This window comes from Porites lutea, chromosome 5, assembly GCF_958299795.1.
Source record: "Porites lutea chromosome 5, jaPorLute2.1, whole genome shotgun sequence".
NCBI lineage: Eukaryota > Metazoa > Cnidaria > Anthozoa > Scleractinia > Poritidae > Porites > Porites lutea.
In genome coordinates this window covers 36012177-36034416 of record NC_133205.1, presented here as the reverse complement: position 1 = coordinate 36034416, position 22240 = coordinate 36012177, and the positions used below count along the sequence as shown (strand labels likewise).

The following is a 22240-nucleotide window of genomic DNA, read 5'->3' as shown; positions in this document are numbered from 1 at the left end:
AACATGCCAATTCTGAAGTTCAAAAGCCAACTGACGATTGCGTTTTTCGCTGCCGTCAATCATCTTAACGGACCTCTCAGAAAACAAAACTTTACTTTAACGGGTTCAAAAGGTCAAGGTTTGTGATTTGTGATTGGTGGATTTCGATCCGTTTTGTGTGTTTGTGTGTTTCAAGGTTCGTTGCTTGTGATCGTTATTATGAAACGGCAGAGAAAAACGTAATTGTGAATGTACATTCAGAAGTCTTACAAATTTAGAATTTTGGAAGTCAATCATAAATAATTTTGGAAGTCAATATAGTCGATAAAATCCATGCCGGAAAGAATCCTCTTCTTGCAGTTAGGGGGGGGGGGGGGGTGGTAATTTACACCTAGCTACCCTGGTTCCAGAGGTTGTTCTTGATTTTTCTCCGCGTGAGAAAGAACGAGCACTTACCAGCGAGCTTCGCGATTCGTTCGCGCGGCTTTGCTCGTTTCCAACATCTTACTAACATCTCAGTCATTATGCATGAAACTGTACCCCCCTGATATATTTTCTGCACCCCCACAACTGTGAAATGGATGTAGCCTTTCTCGAGCCTTTCTCTTTCTTTCAGCTCCCAGGACAGAAGTGTAGTGCACTCTGCTGGTATAGTAGAATTCCGACTTCACTAAAGCTAGAGCCCTGGCGGTTCAGTGGTTAGAACGTCCGATCTAGTATTCGGATGTTCGGTTGTTCGTGCATATCATCCGTACATTTTCCGAGAATCTTCGGTTACGACTTTTAAGTTATTCAAAATTCAATCTCAGTCCCTCTCGATCGATGTGGTTTTGGTGGGTAGAATATAATGCCGACCTACCCAGACCCTTGCATCACAGCTAGATCGCTCGACCCCGCTCGTTTCAACGCCCTAGCTTCTTACGCCCTGAGTTATACCGTTCAGACAAAGCGTTAATCCTTTTTGTACCTCATGATGACGGCACATTCTTGCATCGTGCTGTTCTTTACAATAATTGCAGTTTGTATCCAGGAATGCATGGCAACCAGTCCAGTGGCAGTGGATCCGACTGAAACCAAAGATGAGACAGGGAAAGATAACAAAGAAAATCAAGGTAACGTACAAGTACTATGGCAGAATTTCAGTCTAACAACAGAGCTTTTGTTCTCAATTTAGCGTTCGAAAAAAACGTTCCTAACTGGTACTGAAATAGAGATAAAAGTAATCAATTTATAGCGACAAAAAGATTATTGCCAGTTGGCAACACCAGAACGGCTTCAATATCAACAGATTCCTGCCAGGTTGAAAGAAATTTTGAAAATTTAATTGTATAGGGACAAATAACCAGACAATTTTTACATTTTGTCGTATGTCTCACTATACAATAATGAAGCCGAACTTCAAGAATATCAAACTACAAAACTAGAGAATTTAAAGGCGTTTGTTGTGTTGCAGGAGTGGAATGCTACTCATCTTGAGCCGCTCAAAATCTGTTATGCAAATAAGTACATTCAATGTACTCTCAGCTAATTTGCTTATAAGTTTTAATGCCATGGTTTGAGAACTCTGGGCTCTTGAGGTGTTAGCCGAACACCCTATATAAGACTACAGTAAATCGCCAATAAAAGAGTAATTCATGCTACTTAAACTGAAATGAACGTGACCATATTTTCCGATTAAAGCAAGGTTACAGCTGATTTCATTGCAATGTATACACCCGGGGCGCTTTCCATTCGACCAAAAATTCCGGAAATTCCGGGTTTGGGAGCGAATGGAACAGACTGATTTTCCGGAATTTCATTCCGAAATTTTGGGTGTACCTCGCGAGGTTGGCCTAAAATTCCGGAAAATCGGAATAACCGGAAAATTCCGTTCCATTCGACCATTCCTGCTCGCGCCCAGTTTCTCAGAGCCCCGAAATCGAACTCAACATGGCTTCCAATTCTTCTGCTCAATATCAGTGTTCCGCTTGTTATTATGCGACAGATGACTTGAATGTTCTTTTGCACCACTTTTGCACCGGAGCCACGGCAAACTTCCGTAAGTAGTGCGAAAATGCATATAAGCTACACGCAATGTCTTAAATTAATGTGATAAGTGACGAGCACACTTTCTATTGCAAGGCAAATATTCCTATATTTTATTGCAAGGCAAATAGTCGCGGACTCGGTTTAAATTCCTACGCATGTAGAACAGGGGTCTTTTTTGCATGAGCATGCGCGACCGCTGACTTGTCAAAGAGCACTAACAAAGAGCACGCGACCAGTGACAGCGACCGTGCTGCATAGTCATAGGAACCAAATTGTTCACTTTGAACGCTTGCTTGAGATTGAAATGGTAGCAGGAACTTAGGAAAGAACTTCGTTGTACAAAATAAGTAAAGATCTGTTGATTTAAAGTGGAGACTGATGCGCTGAACGAGGTGAAAGAGCAAGTTTCTCAAGGATGTCTGACACGAACATGGCTGCTTGTTGTTGTTTGGCGCTCGACTCGTGTCTTGATTCCCCTTTAAGAACCGCAAAGTTTGGCATAGAATGCATTGCTGATGCGTAGCTACTGAGCAAAATGTTCTTTATTTAATGTTTGTCTATAAATCGGATGTAAATCAGTTTCTCGATGCCGTAGAGGATTTCTGACAATTATTTGTTAATAGCTGATTTAGCCATATTTCGGGAGTGGATTAATAACGATCAGCGGGCGACTACCACGCCGTTTTCAGTTGGAATAGAAAGTTTTTGCCTTAAGTATTTTAGTGATACAAAGTTTGTTTATAGGAAAATTGTAGAACTTCTTGTTTTTGCGTGGACTAATATTGTAACGCATCTTTTGCAGGAATTTGCTTTTAGCCAGAACTTAAATGTTCTAATGATTTTTAACTTTTGGTCGGCATCACATGTTTACTGTACTTCTTGGGAAACCTAACCGTATGTTTCATCAAAATCGGTCACAAGATTGGACTTTAATTTCGGTCCTATTGAATGCAGTTTTGACTGTGTCTCATTGATATTCATTTTTTTTATTGTTCGAGACATACAGAGTGACTACCACCAACATCTCACCAGGTGACTAATCTACGTCTCGTGTGCTCTTAATTTTGTAGCTTTAAAGTGCTGGGAAAATTGTAGAACATATATTAATTCACTGCTGAACTGAACATCGGCTTTCGCGCACTCCGAACCCACTCGCTGAAATTTGCTTTGTTTTTTTTCTAATATTTCTCTTCCTTTCCGATTTCAAAACAAAGAAAATTGAAAGTGTTTACTTGCATCAACAAACTGTTTCTGCACTTTGTTTAGACTTTGATGAGGTCAGCGCAATCCTCCAGGCACTACATACACGCGCGCTGTTGTCCAGGTCAAGTGGGGAGATGAAATTTGATAGTAGCTCGTGTATGTTTAAGCTTGTCTACTTCGCTTTTGTTAAGACCATGTTAGAGTTTTTTTTGCAAACTACACATTTTGTTAAATCACGAGCACATTCGCCAAGACCAACGAGCAAAATAATCGCTATGATAGCTTTGAGACGCGCCATTTTGATGAAGGCAAACCCTGTTGTGAGCCGCCCCATGCACATCGCTTGTTCAGCGGTCGCGCATGCTCATGCAAAAAAGACCCCTGTTCGCATGTAGGAGCTACCCACACTGAACAGCGTTATGTCGTCGTCCTCGTCCAATACTTCGCTTATTTCAACTTCATAGTCGTCGAGCAAATGCAACTCTAAAGCAAGTAAAATAGACAAAGAGTCCGCCATTTTTTTATTCCCCTGTTTATTTCCTATTTTCTCGCGAAAATTGGTACGTGATGGACTGGGACGGCTTGGTTCAAACCAACCGGAAAATATTGTTCCATTCGTCACATGGAATACTCGAAATTTCATTCCGGAATTTTTGGTCGAATGGAAAGCGCCCCCGGATTTTCAGACATGATTCGACGGTCATGATTCGACCTGTCATGATTCGACACTAATCACGTGACGTATCGCCTTGGCAGTACGTAAACCATAAACGGTTGCAAAAATAATTGAGAGTTCTGCCGTGGGATCCGAAACAGTGAGAGAAAAATCTGGCTAGCAAGGAAAGCTTAGCACTAAAGGACATAAGTGTAACGAAGCTAGAATCCCGACAAATGCGTTTTACCTGAAGAGGAAAGCTTTGTTGCCTGGAAAGCGGCGACATGATACAGAAATTATGATAACATATGATCAGGTGATAAACCTGGAGTTCGATTGCGGAGTTCGAATGTATTTCTGTAGGCGATTTCATAATGGACGAAACATTATCAATACGACGAAAAGCGAAATAGTCCGATGGTTTATCGTTTGTCTTCTTTCGTATGACAAGGTTTCGGTATTTTGCCGTTGTGAATACCACCCGCAATTTACATGTAACAGTGATGCAAATTTAGTTAACAGGGAGGCAAATTTATATTTCTTCAAGTTGGTACTTTTTCGTCCTTACTTAGCTTCCGCATGGTTAAAAAACTACAGGAAAACTTGACGTTTTGCAGAAGAAATCAACAGATAAATTGATCAGTCTGCCGTTGTGAAAGATTTTGCTGGAGAGTTTGAAAGTTTGTCGACCGTTGAAAAATATCACAATGTTCGGTCCTCGACCTATGACCCTAGAGAGCACAATTAAAGAAAACCATACAAAAAAGAAAGCAACATTTGTTTTTATTTGAAAAGGGTAAAGTATGATATTTCTTTAAAGATCAAGGTAGAAGCCCAAAAACAGTTAAGAAAGGAGCCGAAAAACTTATTAATCGTGACGTCCACACGCCCGATAACATGTATTACGATCAGATTGCGTGACTTGTATGATAGGCTGTTGTCTGAAAAGGAGAACAAATTTATGGATCACAGTCCTCTTTTTCTGAATTACAAGAGAAACATTCAAGCTATCACTAAAGTAACTTTCAGATCCTGTAGGATACTGTACTGCTTGGTAACCTCTCGGTCGAATCATGACCGTCGAATCATGTCTAAAAATCAGGGTGTATACACAGCCCAGAAATCAGCTGTAAACTAAAAGCAGCTCTCGCCTGTAAAATATTTGATGTTATAAAATAACTAAGGTAGCTCTGATTGGCCGAGAGGAGTGTTTGCATGAGAGTATGTAAACATGGTTGTGACGTCAAGATGTTTTGCTTTTCGGACGCTAATCACGGAAGCACAAATTTGAAAAAGTTTTTGAGTTCAAAACTCGACAAGTTTACTTTATTTACACATTCCTTCGTCGGCTGAAACTTGGACCATCTTTACAAACAAGCTGTGTCAATTTTGTTTTCGCTTAAGATGACATTTTAAGCGAGAAAAATCCGTATTTTGGAAAGCATCTTTTTGGAAAACAAGAACTGATTACGCGTGCAAGCCTTCGTGTACACGACTTTGCGACTGGTAAGAATTTCTCTTTTAATCAGTACCATACCAAAGAGTTTTGCGTCTTTCTCGGGAAAGTTATTTTATAAAAGCAATAGAAAACTTTTTCCTGTGTTTGCATAGCCTGATTTAAACATTCGCGGTGTTGGAAGAATTCTCGACAGTTATGTAAACCCTCGACTTCGTCTCGGGATTGCGTAACTGTCGAGAATTCTCCCAACACCGCGAATGTTTAAATCAGGCTATGCAAACACGGAAAATGTTTCTATTGCTTAACTATGATCTCTCCTAGTTCTAACATATAACAGTGAAATTTGGGGTGTGCATAACAAACCAGATTTTAAGACCTAGGACGGCTCACAAATCGAGAAAGCACACCTTCAATTTTGTAAACGATACTTGGAGGTAAAGAACAAAGCTTCTAATATAGCTTGTAGAGCGGGGCCCGGTTCGTGAAAGACCGATTAGCGCTAATCCAGGATTAAAATTTTGCTCCACTTTTTTGTATTAACTTTCCTATACATTGCTTTAGAGTTAGGCTCAACAGTATTTGTAAACTTGAGTTACATGTTCTTAGACAAGAAAAGCGTGCTTAATAACCAGGCTTAATCTGGGGTTAAACTTAACCATCCGTTCGAGGAACCGGGCCCATAGCGAGGCCCTGCCAGGGGGGGTCCCATGTCGTTCGTCTGAATTTTAAAACGTCTCGTGTCGGTGTTTATAAATGCTTCACGTCGCTGTCGGAAATTGAACGATAATTGTCGGAATTTTAGAAAAGGGGGATAGCGATGCGTTGTAAAGAAACCATCACAGTTCTGCAATTTCTCAGTTAACATTTCACGTATCGAACACCTATACATCAATACATGACCATTCACAATTAACACGATTCACAGGAGGGTCCACTGAAGCACGTTGTTGCAAGTCGAAAAATTTAGTTAGTTACATGTCCAAGCTGCAACGGCTAGCTTCATAATGCTTTGAGAGTTGTAATTGATTCAGGTAAGCAGAAGCTCTAAACCGGCAGCCAGCTGTGCAGCTGTAACATTCCTATAATGCAAATTCCGTCTGCAAAAAGGTTTCGGAAAGTGTGCGAGCCGCAAAGTACAGCACTTGCGTTAACCCTATAAACTAGTAGTTTAAGACACGTTAAAATAGGCCAAATTTGTATTTGGAACCCCATGACTACCGGATATATTATGTAAACATTGATTTGCGTCATCAGTATGGAATATCTCCCACTGAGTCGCAGACGTTCCTCCGCGCGAAACGTCCCCAGAGAGAAACGGATGTTTTCGCAGGCTATCGAGGGTCAGAATTAAGCCTTGTTGGTGTATAGGTTTAGGTATCGGTGCTTCATTGATATTCAACTGCGTTCCTTTTTAACAATTTATCAAGTTAGTGTCGAGTACGGTATAGGTATAGGTAAATCATTAACATTCACATACTTTCCTGCATACTAATTCGGTATAGGTTTAATATAAAGATTTAGCCAGGGCTAAAAGCGGCTCATCCTCGGTGTTAGAACCTGTTAAACTCACCAGTGACGTAAAACAAAGGAAACAAAGAAGTCATCACAATAGAACGTAGAAAAACAAAAGGTGCGAAACAAAGAAAAAGTTTACAGGTTCTTACACCTAGGTAAACCATTAAAAGCGGAGCTCTCGATAATATTTATAGTTTGTTCAAACAAAACAACATCGTGTGATGCTGAGAGGCGAAGGAAACGCCGGAGAACTGTGAAAAACAACAATAGGTCTAATTAGCAAAAAAAGCAACTTTGCACGTGCAGCCCACTTTTTTTGTACATTTCTTTGTCGTTGTTTTGCACGACTACAACGTGAAACTTCCAGAAACTTCTTACTTACACGTTGTATGGAGGAAATGTCTTACGTGTTCCCGTTCACTTTTTTTTTTTCACTGCCGCTCATTTTCACCTTGCATTGGTGGCCGCTAGCATTTCTCATTTTGTCACCGCCGCTACAAAATTTTCATGTTGTCACCCTCCAACAAAAAAAATGTCTCCTTTGTTTCCATCTCTCGCTCTAGATCTCTGACGGCCTTTTTCTCGTTGAGCTTCGCTGGCTTCCTCCTACTTTCTCTTTTTCTCTGTCTTACTCTTGCTCTATATTCCAAATTGGTGGACATGACAATTAATGTACGGATACAGAGACAATTTCCGCTTTTCGCTTTCGTCTTTATTGACTCTTTAGTTGCCTCTGCTTCACAAGACGCGGGTGACTATGCGTCTCCGACCGTCGTACGGTCGGGCGAGCGTACGGTCACGTGATTACCAAATTTTCCACGATGGGAAGTTTGCCACATTTTCTTACCCATGGTACTTCGCGCGCGAGAGCTCCGTTAATAATGAGCGTCTCTCTTATACCATAGGAACAATAGGCTTGCCTAGACTTGCCCGCTCCATACCCACCTGACTGGCTCACCATGGAGAATCTATTATGTTTTCGAAATAAAGGCGCGCTTTCCTTTCAGCATTTTATTCTTGCAATCGATCTCTTTTCCAGGGAAATTCTTACTATAAACAGTATTTTTTTAAAACATTCCGCCAAAGATGCTAGTCGAATCGAGCGCTACACACCTGCCGACGATTGATGAAATAGGAAAAGTCCAGCGTCAAAGGATAGTTACCCAGTTTTATCTGACATGTATACCAACTGACTTATGCGGCTCGCAGGGTGTAATTTGCAGGTTGCAGGTTCCATTTCTACCGTAGGTACGGCAGAAGAGATAGCAACGAGGAACCGCTCTTTTCTGTAGAACTATGTGCTAGCGATGCCAGGAGCGATGAGAAGGACAGCAGCGATGAAGGAGCAGCTGATCTCACAATTTTAGAACCTTCCTTCTTGCCTTGAAAGGTCTGGAAATAAAGGATCGATTTACAGAACTGAGATTTGAAATTTCCAGTTTTGCGTGACTCTGTCAAGAATATGATATCACCAAAACATCATTGGTATGTCCTGCTTGAGGAGATCGGAAAGATCTGTAAAACATTTTGGACATTTAACTCTTTTTCAAATTCTAACCTGCAACCTGCAAATTACACCCTTCGTATGCAGCTATGGTTGACAAACTCATTCAACAAGAAAAGCTGAATCGCTGCCACGGCTGTGTTATTCAACACCCAAGTCAAAATCAACATTCTTGCTTCATAATGGATAATAACGATGCATGGATGTGTTACCACGATGTTCAAAGTGGTGGAAAAAATTGACTTGAATTTTATGCTGAAAGCTACCGAAAGTATATGCAGTGCTCTTGGCTTCAAGTTAGGTAAATCATGGGAAGCGTTGTCGTTTCAGAGCTGCCAAAAATGCCATGGACAAGTACTTGCCTCGCTTCTCTAGAACTTGATGTTGTAGGGTGACGATCTTCAAAGCCGTATTTTATACGCTCTATACTACGGACCAAATGGGCTCAAATGGAAGGATTTCGGTGATCAACGAGAAACAATAGAATGCCCTGAAAGAGTCCGTGAGAACCAATGGACCTTGACTTGATAACTACCAAGGCCAAAAGGGCCAAACTCAGGCCAAAAGTGACGAAAAGCATTAAAGGGCCAAGTTTCGTAATACTTTCTCTTCCTTGCTTCATCTCAGAGTCTACTCTCTTTGGCAAAATTCTCTAGACCGCCCCGCCACACCTATACAACTGGGACAACTGTACCCTAATTTGGCCCATCTGACCCTCTAAATAACTTTTCTGATAGAAAAACAATAAAAATGAGGAGCTGGTGGTGGTGATGACGTCCTGTGGCGTAAGTTCACTATTATTTACGAAGGAGAACGCTTAATAAACTCGCCTTCACCAATTTTCTATAAAAGAGGCGCGTTTTTTTCTGAAGTTTATTTTCCTATCAGAATGCGTGCTGTACAAACCAAACAATGTGGAACAGTAAGCATCATTACAACCGTCTTCAACAAGGTGCAGGAAATTATGAAAACAGCGAGGAAGGCGATTTCTCCCAAGAAAGTGAAGTCTCTAGCAAAGGAACGGAGTCTTCCCAAGAAGAAACAGAGCACTTGTAGCCTTGGTCACGCTTTTTTGATGAAGCCGAGAAACGCCACGAGACCCAGCTCAAGGCTTTGATCAATCAAAACGAAGAGAACGGAGATTCAGAAAACGTGGCTAGTATTAAAGCCGAGAACGCTCTTCTTCCTGTTTAAATAATCTTAGATTATCTACAGTGCATGCGTGCAATGAAAAAAGATCGCACCTTCTGAAAAGTGATGGAAACCCAAAAAGAGCTTAAAGATACAGAGAGATTTGATTGGCTCGAGTCGAGAGAACTAGCGATCGATAAGCGAAAATTCTTACTCAATTTATTGTATGAAAAGCAGCCCATTCCACAAGATCAAGACTAGACCTACTATGAATGTTGTAGAATTTTTTTTTAGGACCTTTACATTGTTGCGTTTCAATAAAAACTGTAAACAACCAACTTTGAGTGTCTTATATTGATGACTTCACAATCTTTACAACCTTTTGCTATACAGGATGTTACATGAAAACTCATTCAAAACAAACTTGTTTCATTGATTTAGAACAAACAGGATGACCTAGGGTTCCTTATATTGCTAAGCATGTTGATGCATTTTGATCTGCGTGCATCTTTTATAAAAGCTCTAGAATAAAATGGTAACTTTTTATCTCTTTCTATCTCTTCACGTTCTTCAGTGGTGATAACATAACGGTGGAAAGGAACGTGTTTACCTTCAATGCGTCTTTCACACAAAGCCTTCAGCACTCGGTAAGTTTCTAGGAAATGACCGCAGTCACTTGCGTACTTGTAATACGCCTGACTGAGCAAACAGTTTTTCTCTAGACTAAGACGTGTAGGATCTGGACGTCTGAAGAGCCTTCTTTCATTCTTTGGAGATAAAACTTGAACGATTCCCACACCTCGGGCATCCATTCTCTGGATCTATGCCCCCGAAAGATGTTGGGACTTCCTACACTGTTAAAACCGTTGACACACATTAAACACTCTTTGTAATCTTGGGGTGTATGGCGCTGGTGTTGGATAAATGCTTTCTGTATAGCCTCTTGGCGTCGTTTTTCAAAACATCGCCTCTATGTCTCCATAAGGAAGGAATCTTACGACCTGTGGCTGAGGCAAATACGAGAGCCGCTCCTTGATACCATGCGATATTGGCTGGTCTATCCACATGAAAAAGTGACACTCTTTTTTGTAACATGTTAGAAACATACGATCCTTGCTCAATTAAGGCTGTTTACTTTTTCTCAATGTAGGATTGTTAGAACAATCACAGACCTACTGAACTGCGTATTGTTTCACATCAGAGAGTGTATGATGTGCGATCCACTCTATGACCTCTTTCCATTCTGAAGCAAGGGAAAACATAAAGCACATTTTCTCAGGGCAGAGCACATAGCAAAATCCCTTCGCTTTTTCTACCAATTCCAACATTGAAAGGGGGTAAAACGGGCAGAGCTGACCAGGTAAAAAACTCGCCTTATCTTCTGTCAACATAGGTGTAGCACTCGATTCAACTTGCGTGTTTCGAGCAATGTTTTAAAAATATTGGTGACAGTAAGACTTTTTTCCTAGCAACCTGAACTTGCTACAACGATAGCGCGTTCAAAAACTGCCCGCTTTTATTTTGAACACATAATAGATAAGAGGAACGCTCCTTATGCATAATTCAATTTGACCTGTTACCGTCCTCCCCGGGCAACCCCCGGGTAAGTCCAGCCCTTCGGTCCCGGGGCGGATGGGAATTGTTTGAAGCGGTCCTGTCACGGGGGTAGGGGGGTGGGGTAAATAAAAATAACTTCTCTTTGATTTTGCGAAGTCAATTTTGCAAAGCTCCTAGTGCGGTTTGCACGAAGCTGCGGAACTCAAGATTACGTATTTTGAAGGGAAAATGTACGAATTTATCGAAGAGTGGTGGGAGAGAAATATAAGCTATCAAAATTTCAGTCTGTATTTCAGGGTATGTTTTAAAGATTCAAACGAATGTGCGTATGGTGCGTACTCGAATGGAGGATTTTTTTGCAATAGAAACAAAGAAATATTTCTTCAACCTAGTTTAATAATAACACAACTTAAATAGACTTACCCTGCGCACAGACGGGGACGGCTGTACACGGGCTGAAATAGACTGTATATGAAAACGGATACATGGCACTTTACAAGACCACCAGTCTGAATGTCATAGTCCGATCGAGATAGCTAACCAATAAGAATGCTTGAATAACCAAGATCACTGAAATAGACATTCAGACTACTGTTCTTATAATGTGCTCTAAGGCCCTTAAGAGTTTTTTCTTTCTTTTCGTTTTCAAATACATTGTTCATGTTTTAACTACAAACATGTATTATCCTTCTCTCAATAAACTCTAGAAAACGTTTCTAAAAGTTCTGAAAACGTCCCATTTTGTTATTGTACGGAAATCACTATTGCTTTCAAGAAGATGTATCCAAAGAAACGTATATGAGGTCGATCAGGCGATGGGGAATTGTCTCCCTTTGCGTGCCCGGGGGTGGGGAATAGACCACTAGGAAAGAAAAAAATTGCAATCCCACTAAAAGGTCAAATTGAACCATGCATTAGTAAACGTATACCGAATTAGTATCCAGGAAGGTATGTGAATGTTAATGACTTACTTATACCTGTACCTACACGACACTAACGAATTTATATACAGGAACGCAGTTGAATATTAATGAAGCACCTATACCTAAACACCAACAAGGCTTAATTCTTACCCTCGACAACTACTTACAACTTTGGTGATTTTCACACATCCCAACCGCTAGTCAGGGCGTTTCCATTTCTGTTCTATTATTCTCTTTTGGTTTTAGTACACCGACTCACAATGGAGTCGATAAGCTTGGCAGGGTAGTGGAGCTGTAAATATGTGTATTGTATCTAACGCCCTAAAGAACAATTTAGCTGTTAATCAAGTCCCCTAGGAATCCAACGTGAGCCTAGCCCTTATTTGCATTTGTTGTTTGTAACTTAAATCGCCTTCTAGCATATTCAGTTCAGCCTTTTTTTCAACGTTGTTTCTTCAAGAGCACTAAGTAGTAGTTTCCTATCAGGAGTATCTCCTTTGCGGTCAGAAGGTTTGGGCCAAAACAATGTAAGTGCGTTGTCCATTCGTTTGCTGTATTTCATCTTTGCTATATTTCTTTTACGTTCGCAGTATTTCTGAAGTCTTATTTTCACCTTGTGTTTCAGTTTAAACCACAACATAACACATCAATACGACAAATTACGGTTCGTCGGACCTAATGTCAGTCGAGTCTTTAAGGTCAATGGTCTACCATCTTGCTTATTGTTGTAACCCTCGAGGACTCAAATCGGAATAAAGTTGTGCGTCTATTGTTAGCGCTGATCGGTAATTTATATAAAAGAATTCACCTTATGGCAGCTATAATGTGGACTTTAACGATGAAGATATGATTAATTGAATTCATGATTTTTTCCAGATGACGATCTTCCTAATGACCCTTACATGAACTACTTGCTGTGTCCGCACTTTCACTTTAGTGGGACGTTTCTAGCAGATGCTCACACTGGTAATAATAAAAATTCCAACTTCAACCCTGAGAAGTTCAACCAATCCGACATGTCATGGAACCCGAAAGGAAGCGGAATGTGGAGCGTAAGTGCCACTGTGACCGGGATTTGCTATACCAACGGGGACTGGGTCGAGTATGGAGGAGAAGATAACGCCAACGATGATCCAATATTGGGAGCTCCTGTACTGGGTAAGAAGGGCCCTAGGAACTTACTGTATGGATTGTGAGATTCACACTGATTCACAGCGTAACATTAAACAAGATTCATCATCATGCATGGAGGACAAATGTCTCCCATATTCGATAGATACCCAAAATAATCAGTTTAATAATGAGTACTGAAATTTTAATTACAAAGAAAGAACAACCGTTCTTATGCCACAAGTTGATGGAATGTTGTTGCAAACAATTCAATTCTGGCCTCGGGGGGGTACCCGTTTTTTTCCTTATAAGATACTAATATATCTAAAATGCACTTGAAATTACCTTGAAACGGAATACCATTTACCCAAAAACAGTTTGTCAGGGCACTGAGACTCCTAGTCTTCCTTGCAGCCGTTTTTAGTGTCGCCACGCAATGCTCCTCCCCACAACTTTATTGATGTTTCCGGGGAGGAGCGTTGCGTGACGATACTAAATGGCTGCGAGGGAAACTGTGAGTCTCCAGTCCGTCCAACCTTTTATAACTTTATAAATCGGAATATTTTTAAAGACAGGCTAATGATATGAGTGTCAAAGACAAGGCAAGACAATATATATATTTAGTAAAATCAAACTAGTTGTCTATTATCAATGCTGCGTTCTGATTGGTTGAGCTACTACTAGGCTACTTGTTATAGCCCACTAGTAGCAAAAAGCTCCGGCCTTGAAAACCGAAACAATGGCAGCTGAATCGCGTTTTGATAGCTAAAGTTGTTTTGCCTTGACATTTTTGATCAACTAGTTTGACTTACTAAAAACTATTTTTCCTCTCGCCCTCGTGGCCTCTTAGTCAATAGCCCACTCGGCCTTCGGCCTTATGGGTTGTTGACTCAAAGCCCATTCGGGCTCGAGGAGTAATTGCTATAAAGCTATTCAAATGAAGAAAAGTTTCGGAAATATTCAATGTGCCAGTATTGAAATACTTATGGGAAGAATCTTTTATTCAAGTCAGTGTAAAATTAAGAACATTTCTAGTACCAAACTGCCTTTCTTATTCATCAGATGGTGGGAACAAGACGTCTGCAAAGCTGGTAGACCTGGACACTGAGGTTGAATTGTATTATTGTGAAATGTGGGGTTGGAGAATTCGAATAGGGGATTTGTTTTCCGCTGATTATACTCCAATACCACCTCAGTACCTGTGGAAGAAAAAGATTGCCAAAGAAGGGGAGAAAACTAATAGTACTGCTTTTGGTGTAGCTTATCAGTCGGTGCTATCAAACATTTCATGGATAGACAATGAAAACGGCTCCCCGTTTATCCAGAAGCTTCAAAGGGCGATGAGCCAAGATAACATTTCCAGCAAAGATCTTTCTATACGTTTCAATCTTGATATGTACGAGACCTATTCAAGAAAAAACACCTTTACAATGGGACGCATAACGGGTATAAGTTTTCTTCCGTCTTTTTATTTTAATTTTAATTTTCTCACGGTATGTCACTGGTTCCACATTCGGGCCATTTATACGGGATCAATTAAGCCGCCGCTTACTTAAGACGCGAACACCCCGTCTAAATGGTACAAAATCTACGTTCACGACTTATTCAACCCATGGCTAGGGAGGAGTTTTGGGCTGGGCTTATCCTAGCCGCGGCTTACCTTGGACGTGAAAGTGTTCGTATAAATGTCCTGAAACGTTGTCCGCGACTTGCCGAGGCCGTGAATAATTTTTGCGCATGCTCTGTTTTCAGTTATATCCCAGACCTTCATGGCCGAGAGACGCGCACTGCAGTGTCGGGGAAATGACCTGCTGCACGAGAGGGCCAGAAATTCGTCTAAACTCAGCACCTAATCCATCGCCGGAACGTCTTTTTCAAACTACTCGATTGATCACTGACGAACTTTTCAACGAGGTTTTCACAACAGCCCAAGACTAATCTTGACCGAAATATTAATTTAAAACGAAAAACTAAGACAGTGTAAAAAATATGGCGACTTTCCTGACCGAAGCCAATCGTTTCCCATTTTTACTCGCTCGAGCAATACCAATTGTTGAATATTACGCGAGACACCAAAACAAACTACGTCATTGATCGGGCCGGTCTGGTCGCGAAGTAAGCCGTGAACCAGTTCGTGTCTTATGTAAGCCGTACAAGTATAAATGGTTCTTTTCACGTCTTATGAAAGCCGTGGCCAGAGTAAGCCGCGGCTTATTTTTTCTCTTATAAACGGCCCTGATATCTTGGGCCCCGTCAACGCCAATGCGTTTTCGCTTAAAATGCACACATTTCGATGCGTTTAGAACTTCCATCCACACTAATAAGCTGAGCGTTTTCATCGAAAACGCGTCGATTTGAAAACTCTTATGAAAGTGGCTCCGGCTCAAAACTAAACCGCATACATATCCTCAGAGTGGACGGTCGAAAACGGTCTGAAAACGCTTCAAAGTGAAAACGATGATGAAAAATATCGCAGGCGCATGTGTTTGTAACAGTTATACTTACGTCACAACTTGCAATTCTATCGTTTTCGAACGTTTTAGTGTGGACAGTGAAAAACGTATCAAAACGGTAGTGTGGACGCGAATCCATCGATACGTTTTCGATGACAACGAAAACGTATACTTTTGAAAACGCATTATGTGGACAGGAACTTAGTTACTTAGTTTCTTTCTTTTCTTTTCCAGTCATCATTACTCAGTAACACTGTCTTCTAGGATTGTAATACAACTGACACTTATATGAAAGTAAATCATCGCAGTTATAGACGCAACTTTTGCAGTTGCGAAAAGATAGCCTAAAAAAAAATAGAATAAAATTCAGGCTTGTACGGGATTCGAACCCTTGACTTGTGCGATGGCGTTGCAATCGGCTCTTACCGCTGAGCCTATAGCCACTTTGTGAGTTTACAACATGTCCGTAGACATGAACTTAAATGCATGGAATTTTCACAGCAGAAGTGATAACTTCTTGTTGCTAATAGTTTTGAAAGAATAACAGTTTAGCTTTTAATACTTGCTACCTGTTCACGCATTATGACTCATTTATTTCGCAGGCACAATAGGTTTGCTGGGTGTCAAGTCTCCAAAATTCGTTACTCACGGTCGTATGCTCAAGTCATTGTCAAGTAAACTACAAGATGCACCGTTTTATGTAGATCAAGCGAAAAGAAAGGTGTTTGTGGACTTTGGAAACAGTTTACCAATTGATGGAAATGGAAACTTGGCCAGATGGGTCCTCGATACTTTATTTTTGGCCGTGCCTAGGAACACAACTCCAGCGCTTAACTGTTTTGATGATTTCCTATGGCTAGGTAATATCAAATACAGGTCACCAAACTGGTATACCAACACTGCAGGAATCCAGGTTTTCCCATCATATGGCACTTTTTCACCACAAGATATGGACATAATTAATAGCAAACCATTGGTTGTCGCTAAGGTATTACTCAATGTACATAATTATACATGTAACAGATAAAAATGGCAAACATCGCTTTTCTTCGTGAGTATTTAAATCCAGCATAAAATTATTTAGGAATCAGTGCTAAAAACATGTTGTAAGCAATACTTAGTTTGCCAAAAAAAGCTTCCCATTGCGTGGTCTAAGACAACCTCCTTTCTAAAAATAGCGTTTTATGGATTAGGGAGACAGATGTCTCAGTGCTGTTAAGTTGTTTTTGTCCCATTTTTACACAAATACAAATATGACAGAAAAGGAGCCATTTGGTACCTAACTTTGCTTAGGAACAAGCTGCATAAAGCATAACCAAAATATTGCTTATTCACGATTTTAAACTTCTGGTAGCTCAAGTCAAAATCTATGGGCGGATTGAGGGGTTGGCCGAGTGCACCGTGGTCACAAGACTGACTATCTTTCCCCTGTTTACCCAGCACATGCTCTTGGACGGAAAATGAAATGTCTTTTATTTTTAGACTCTTGAAAATACTGCTCGTACTGAGCACTGATACAGCTTCTCACCGTACATGCACATCCTCGTTGTCGGTCTTCTTTGTCAAAATTTTAACACCTATGTTAATTTGTAGGTTAAAGGTACTTTGCCAAACTTGGACTGCAAGAAAATAGTGTTAGCGGAAGCTAAAGATGGTAGAGCTATTCATCCATACGACAAATGGGCTTTTCGAAAAAACCCTTCTGAGCAAGCTACTGTGAAGATCTTTGCAACAAAGTTTGGAAAACCTTTTAGTAACGCAGTTGTGATGCTGGAACCTTGCAATGTTAATTGTCCCAGATATATCGAAGAGGGACCATCAGTCGGTCAACCGCCATTGCCTGAAGTACCGTCCCATGCTCTCACTGATGGCAATGGGATCGCAGAGTACACCATTTCGACAATAGATCCTAAGAATAACAGGAGCTTCATCGACGGGCAGCTTTACCTTTTTAGATACTCCTTCTTCGATCAAAAGCTGACAGACTGCTTGGACATGTGCAAAAACGATCCTTACAAGTTACTTAATTCGCTGGTTGTTATTCGGGTGTTTGACAATTACACTATTGATGGCGAGCCAACCTGGTTAGATCATGTGTATCCTATATTCAAGCAATACGCCGACCTGTACCCAGTGATGACTGAAAACTTCGTAGATTTAGGGAATTACCATGAAGTTATAAATTATCGTCACAGGATCCAAGTATGTCTCGAGTTACCTGAATCACATCCAAACTACATGCCTGTTACACGAGACCTGTCGAAGCCCAAGCGCGATGTTATCTTGAAATGGCTTAAACAGGAAAATCCTCTTGTTGGTAATCCAGAAAACTTGTACACATTGGAGCAACTCCGTGAAGACCTACAGATTGCACTTCAGCTGGAACATTCAACTATTCCACCATACTTAACTGCTTGGGCCTCCATCAAAAAAAGCTACAACCAGGAGGTGAAAAATATCTTGAGAGACATAGTGATCCAAGAGATGATGCATATGGCTCTTGTTGCCAACATAATCAACGCTGTTGGAGGAAAACCGTCTTTTTATTCAGAAGATTTTATCCCCCACTACCCATCAAGACTTCCCGGTGGTGTACACCCTGATTTGGTAGTTCCAGTGGAGAAGATCTCCCTTGCGTTAATAAGGAATATTTTTATGACAATTGAGCAGCCAGAGTATGAGCTACAAGACAACCTGGTACATATTTGGGAATATGTTAACCGTACTAGATCCAGTCATTGTCGGACGAATGACAAAGGGACAGGCTGCTTGAAAGAAGACAAGAACAACTATCTTGGCCATTGTCACCATCCATCTGATTTGGAGGACATCGCAAGGTCTGGTATACGAGGTGAGCCTTGAGGACCTATTGTTACACTGTACTTGATTATGAGAGGGGCACTTTCATTTATACATGCACTATGTTGGTGAGTGCCCCTTTGAAGGGTAACATTTTTCAACAATTTGGTTTTTAAATCAGTCTGCTAGTGAACTTCATGATTTTATCAGACGCCTTCCTACTTAGACGTTTTTACACTTATCTATTGGGTTCAGCCAATTATATGACGTCAAAATGACGTACCATTGTGTCACTCTAATAGGCTACATTGTAGATCTGATATGAAATAATGATTACACTAGAAGTACGTGTATCGCAGAACCTCGTGAAACTAAGGTTAAGGGCCGGCAGAAAAAAAAAACTAAAACCGGACTATCAAAAAGTCGTACCCTGGACCGCTTTATTATTAGGCAGACTCCTTACCTTACCACTTAACTACGATACGTAACAAATAATATAATCGGGAAAAAAATATTATAAGCACGTTTCATCAGAAACTCTGTCGGAACACGCCGTTTAAAGATGGTAGAGCCGCACTTCAGGAAAAATAGGCAGCGTTTTGATTGTATAAAGGCCAACTTTAAACTGATTTCATCGCATTTGAAACGTACGTACGTGCCCCTTACTGAGACGATAAACTCGTTTGCAAAACAAATGCCGGTTATCTTACCTCTGTTTCGCTCTTATTCTGAAGCTGATTGTCCAAATCACTTCCTTGTTTTCTTTAATGAACTTCTGCTATCGAAATTCATCGCCAGAATAATTGCTTAACCGCTTCGAAAATATAACTTTTCGTACTAATTCAAGCTCCAGTTGTTTCACAAACTGGTTTCAAAAGTTGATGTTTCTTTAGCCAGGCAATCATAATCGTTACACACAAAAGCTGTCACACGTTCTCCACCTTACAAAAGGTTTAGCGCCAAAATACAGCACCAGTTGTTAAAATACTCAGCGATACTACACATCAAATGTATATTTTATAAAAAGCACTTCATTTTAATGTCAATGTATTTAGCACAAGTACTAAATGAGGACACTATTTTCCACTGGAAACGGGACCGTCATTTTGCGTGGTCATCTGAGCTACGCGAAACACTCATTATAGGCACTAAAGTACTAATTGGGGATACTATATTGACGCGGAAACGGGACGCTGATTTTAAGTGGCCAACCGTTAAATGTACTTTGAATTAAACCAACAAATAAGGTTTTTATTTTTAATTTCAGGTCACCTACCTGCTGCAATGGAACGATCGCGTCAAGTCATGGCAAATAAGAAAATGGGGAAACAGGTATTGTGGTCGCTAGAGAAGTGATTACTAAGAAAGAGAGCGCAATTTCTCAATCCTTGTTATGTGGTAGCTTATGTAGGAAATCTGTTACCACCAGCTAACCTCCCTTCTTTACCACGAAGGCTGGTGATTATAAAAATGGAAGGGCTCAAACACGTGACCGCTTTAATTGGGCTCATCAAATACAATAATGTAACATTGTCATAGCGAAGATAAATTTAGAATGTTTTAAGTACATGGGTATGGCTTAGGAGTCCCGCTGGGTTGAAGCAAAGCTGGCACTTGTTCTTAGTTGTATTTGGCAAAAATCACCCGTGTTTTCTTCTGAAATTGACTTGTTTCTTTTAATCTTTATCTCAATGTATTCAGCTCCCTGATAAAGAAAGTAGCAAATTTGGACATCACTATAACACAATTGGTAATTTTTACCATCACATCTTGAAAGTCCTTGGAAATTTGACAGATTGTGGAAATAATAACAGCATCTTTACAGGACACATGAGTAAACAGGTTACAACTCGCTGGCATCTTAAAAAGCACGATAACATTTCAGTCTACGACTACCACTCTGCCGTTGACGCCATTAACACGATTATTGACCAGGGTGAAGGAAGCAATCCTTGTAACCCCATTACTAAGGATGAACTGGGTCAAAAGGATCTTTCACATTACTTCATGTTTCAATCAATTGCCGAGGAGAGAGGGATTCAAGTGGTCAAGGCGAATACAAAAACTGCTGATGCTGCGGCTTTGGGTGAACCGCCGAAGGTACGTTGTACGAGGCAAGAAAATAAAGATGGGATATAGGGAGGATGGAATATCATGTCCCTCTTCAGTGTAGTGCTATCTAGCTGGTATCATAGTCTTTCAACTTTCCATATTTTTTCAGAAAGAGCCAGGTTATTCTATCCTTTTGTGGAACCTTCAACTGCGGGATGGGTAGCAATGTTTCTTAGCAACATTTTCAATCTGCGTCCTGTGAAAGATATTGATGTAAGCCAATTTTTATGGCCCGTTCAATCAAGTTCATTGTTTTTTATCTCCCATATCCCTAATGTTTTACGCTCTAAAAAGATTACTGATGATAATTGTGGTTTACCCTCAATAGCCTTGCAACGGCAGCTACTACTTCAATGGTTCCAAGATAAGCTTTGATCCCGAAGGTGTTTGGCCAATGATTCCTAATCCCCAGCTGTCGGATTATACGCCCGGCTCAAAAGCGTACAGGCAAGCTGTATTGTTCAACAAAGCGTATACCAAGTTGCTCAAATCTCTGGAAAACGCCTTTAACGACAACCCTCCTGAGGGACTGGAGAATGCTATCGGCCTTATGTACGGAGTTGAGCTTCACTTGAAAAAATTGTTACGCACGCCTGTTGACGATGATGGTGACCCAGATATTGGGCCTAACGCTGGTCCGACTTTTGATTTTACACCGTAAAGCGTTCTAGATTTGCGCAGTGCCTTTTGCTAAGTATATTCATTACTTAGATGCTGAATTCATTCTGATTAATGTCATTTTGCACGTGATTAGCTTTTTACTGTAAAGGTAATTCTGTTAGCAGATTTCACTTTCTTAGACGCGTGTCTATCTATGATCTTCATGTAGGTTTTGCAATTTAACACTGTTCAGTTTGGAGTTTCACTTGGCGTTTGAAGATTTCAGGTTGGTTACTATCATGTCGTGAAGCAACATTAGTTTGTAAAGTTTGTAAACAGTTAGAGACGCCGACATTATAATTTTCGTGAGAGTTCCACGTGTTTTCATGAGAGTGCTCAGGAAGCTGTCCAAGAGTGCTATGGCGTCTTGCTTGCGGTGCTCTCTAGCTAGTTTTCCCACGCTTGTACGATCAGTTTAAAAAGCATGTTGCACGGTTAGGGTTTATGTTCGAACTTTTGAGCAAACAGCATAGTTGTTGAAAAGCTGTTAAAAAGTTGCCTAGTTTTCCAAGGTTATACGATCATTTAAGAAAAAAACAAACAAACAAACCAACAAACAACAAAAACAGGTGTGCAGTTGGGTATGTTATTTGAATTTTTGAGCAAATAGTAGAGTTGCATAAGGGCTGTTAAAAAGTAATGTAGTTTTGGTGAGAAGTGCTTCCTTTCAATAAAGTTTACAGTTACTATGTGACTTCACGTTTACGACCAATCAATTCCTAGCTGTTTTGTCTAGTCTCGATGTGAACAAAGCCCCTGGCCCAGAGGAAATTCCAGCCGGAATACTTAAGAAAAACAGCTCACGATATTGCCCCTTCACTCTGTGATCTCTTCAATACTGAAACTTGCTTAGACTTGGCTTGCTCCCTACAGAATGGAAATTGGCTAGCATAGTCCCTGTATATAAGAAGTACAATAAAGAATACGTCGAAAATTATCGACCTAACTCACTTATCTGCTTAGTCGCTTAAATAACAGATTATTAAGGATTAAGTATATAGCCTGGTCGGCAGCTGCCAACATGTCTTCATGGCAAAGCGTTCGTGCGTTACGCATCTGGTTGACAAAGGGGGACTAGTGGACATTATCTATTTAGATGTGTCTAAGGCTTTCGATAAAGCGAGCCATCCGGCAAACTACTCACATTGCTGC

At 40.6% G+C, this 22240-nt stretch overlaps 1 protein-coding gene across 1 annotated transcript; it reads left to right on the top strand.

The window, feature by feature from the left end:
• Window positions 1-952: 952 nt before the first annotated feature.
• Window positions 953-21638, top strand: LOC140938312 (uncharacterized). The gene is made up of 8 exons (XM_073387808.1): window positions 953-1091; window positions 12831-13112; window positions 14127-14510; window positions 16120-16505; window positions 17111-18368; window positions 19584-19648; window positions 20018-20416; window positions 20757-21638. The coding sequence occupies exons 1-8, from the start codon at window positions 953-955 to the stop codon at window positions 21087-21089; spliced, it is 3246 nt and encodes a 1081-aa protein (XP_073243909.1). The 3' UTR covers window positions 21090-21638.
• Window positions 21639-22240: the final 602 nt, after the last annotated feature.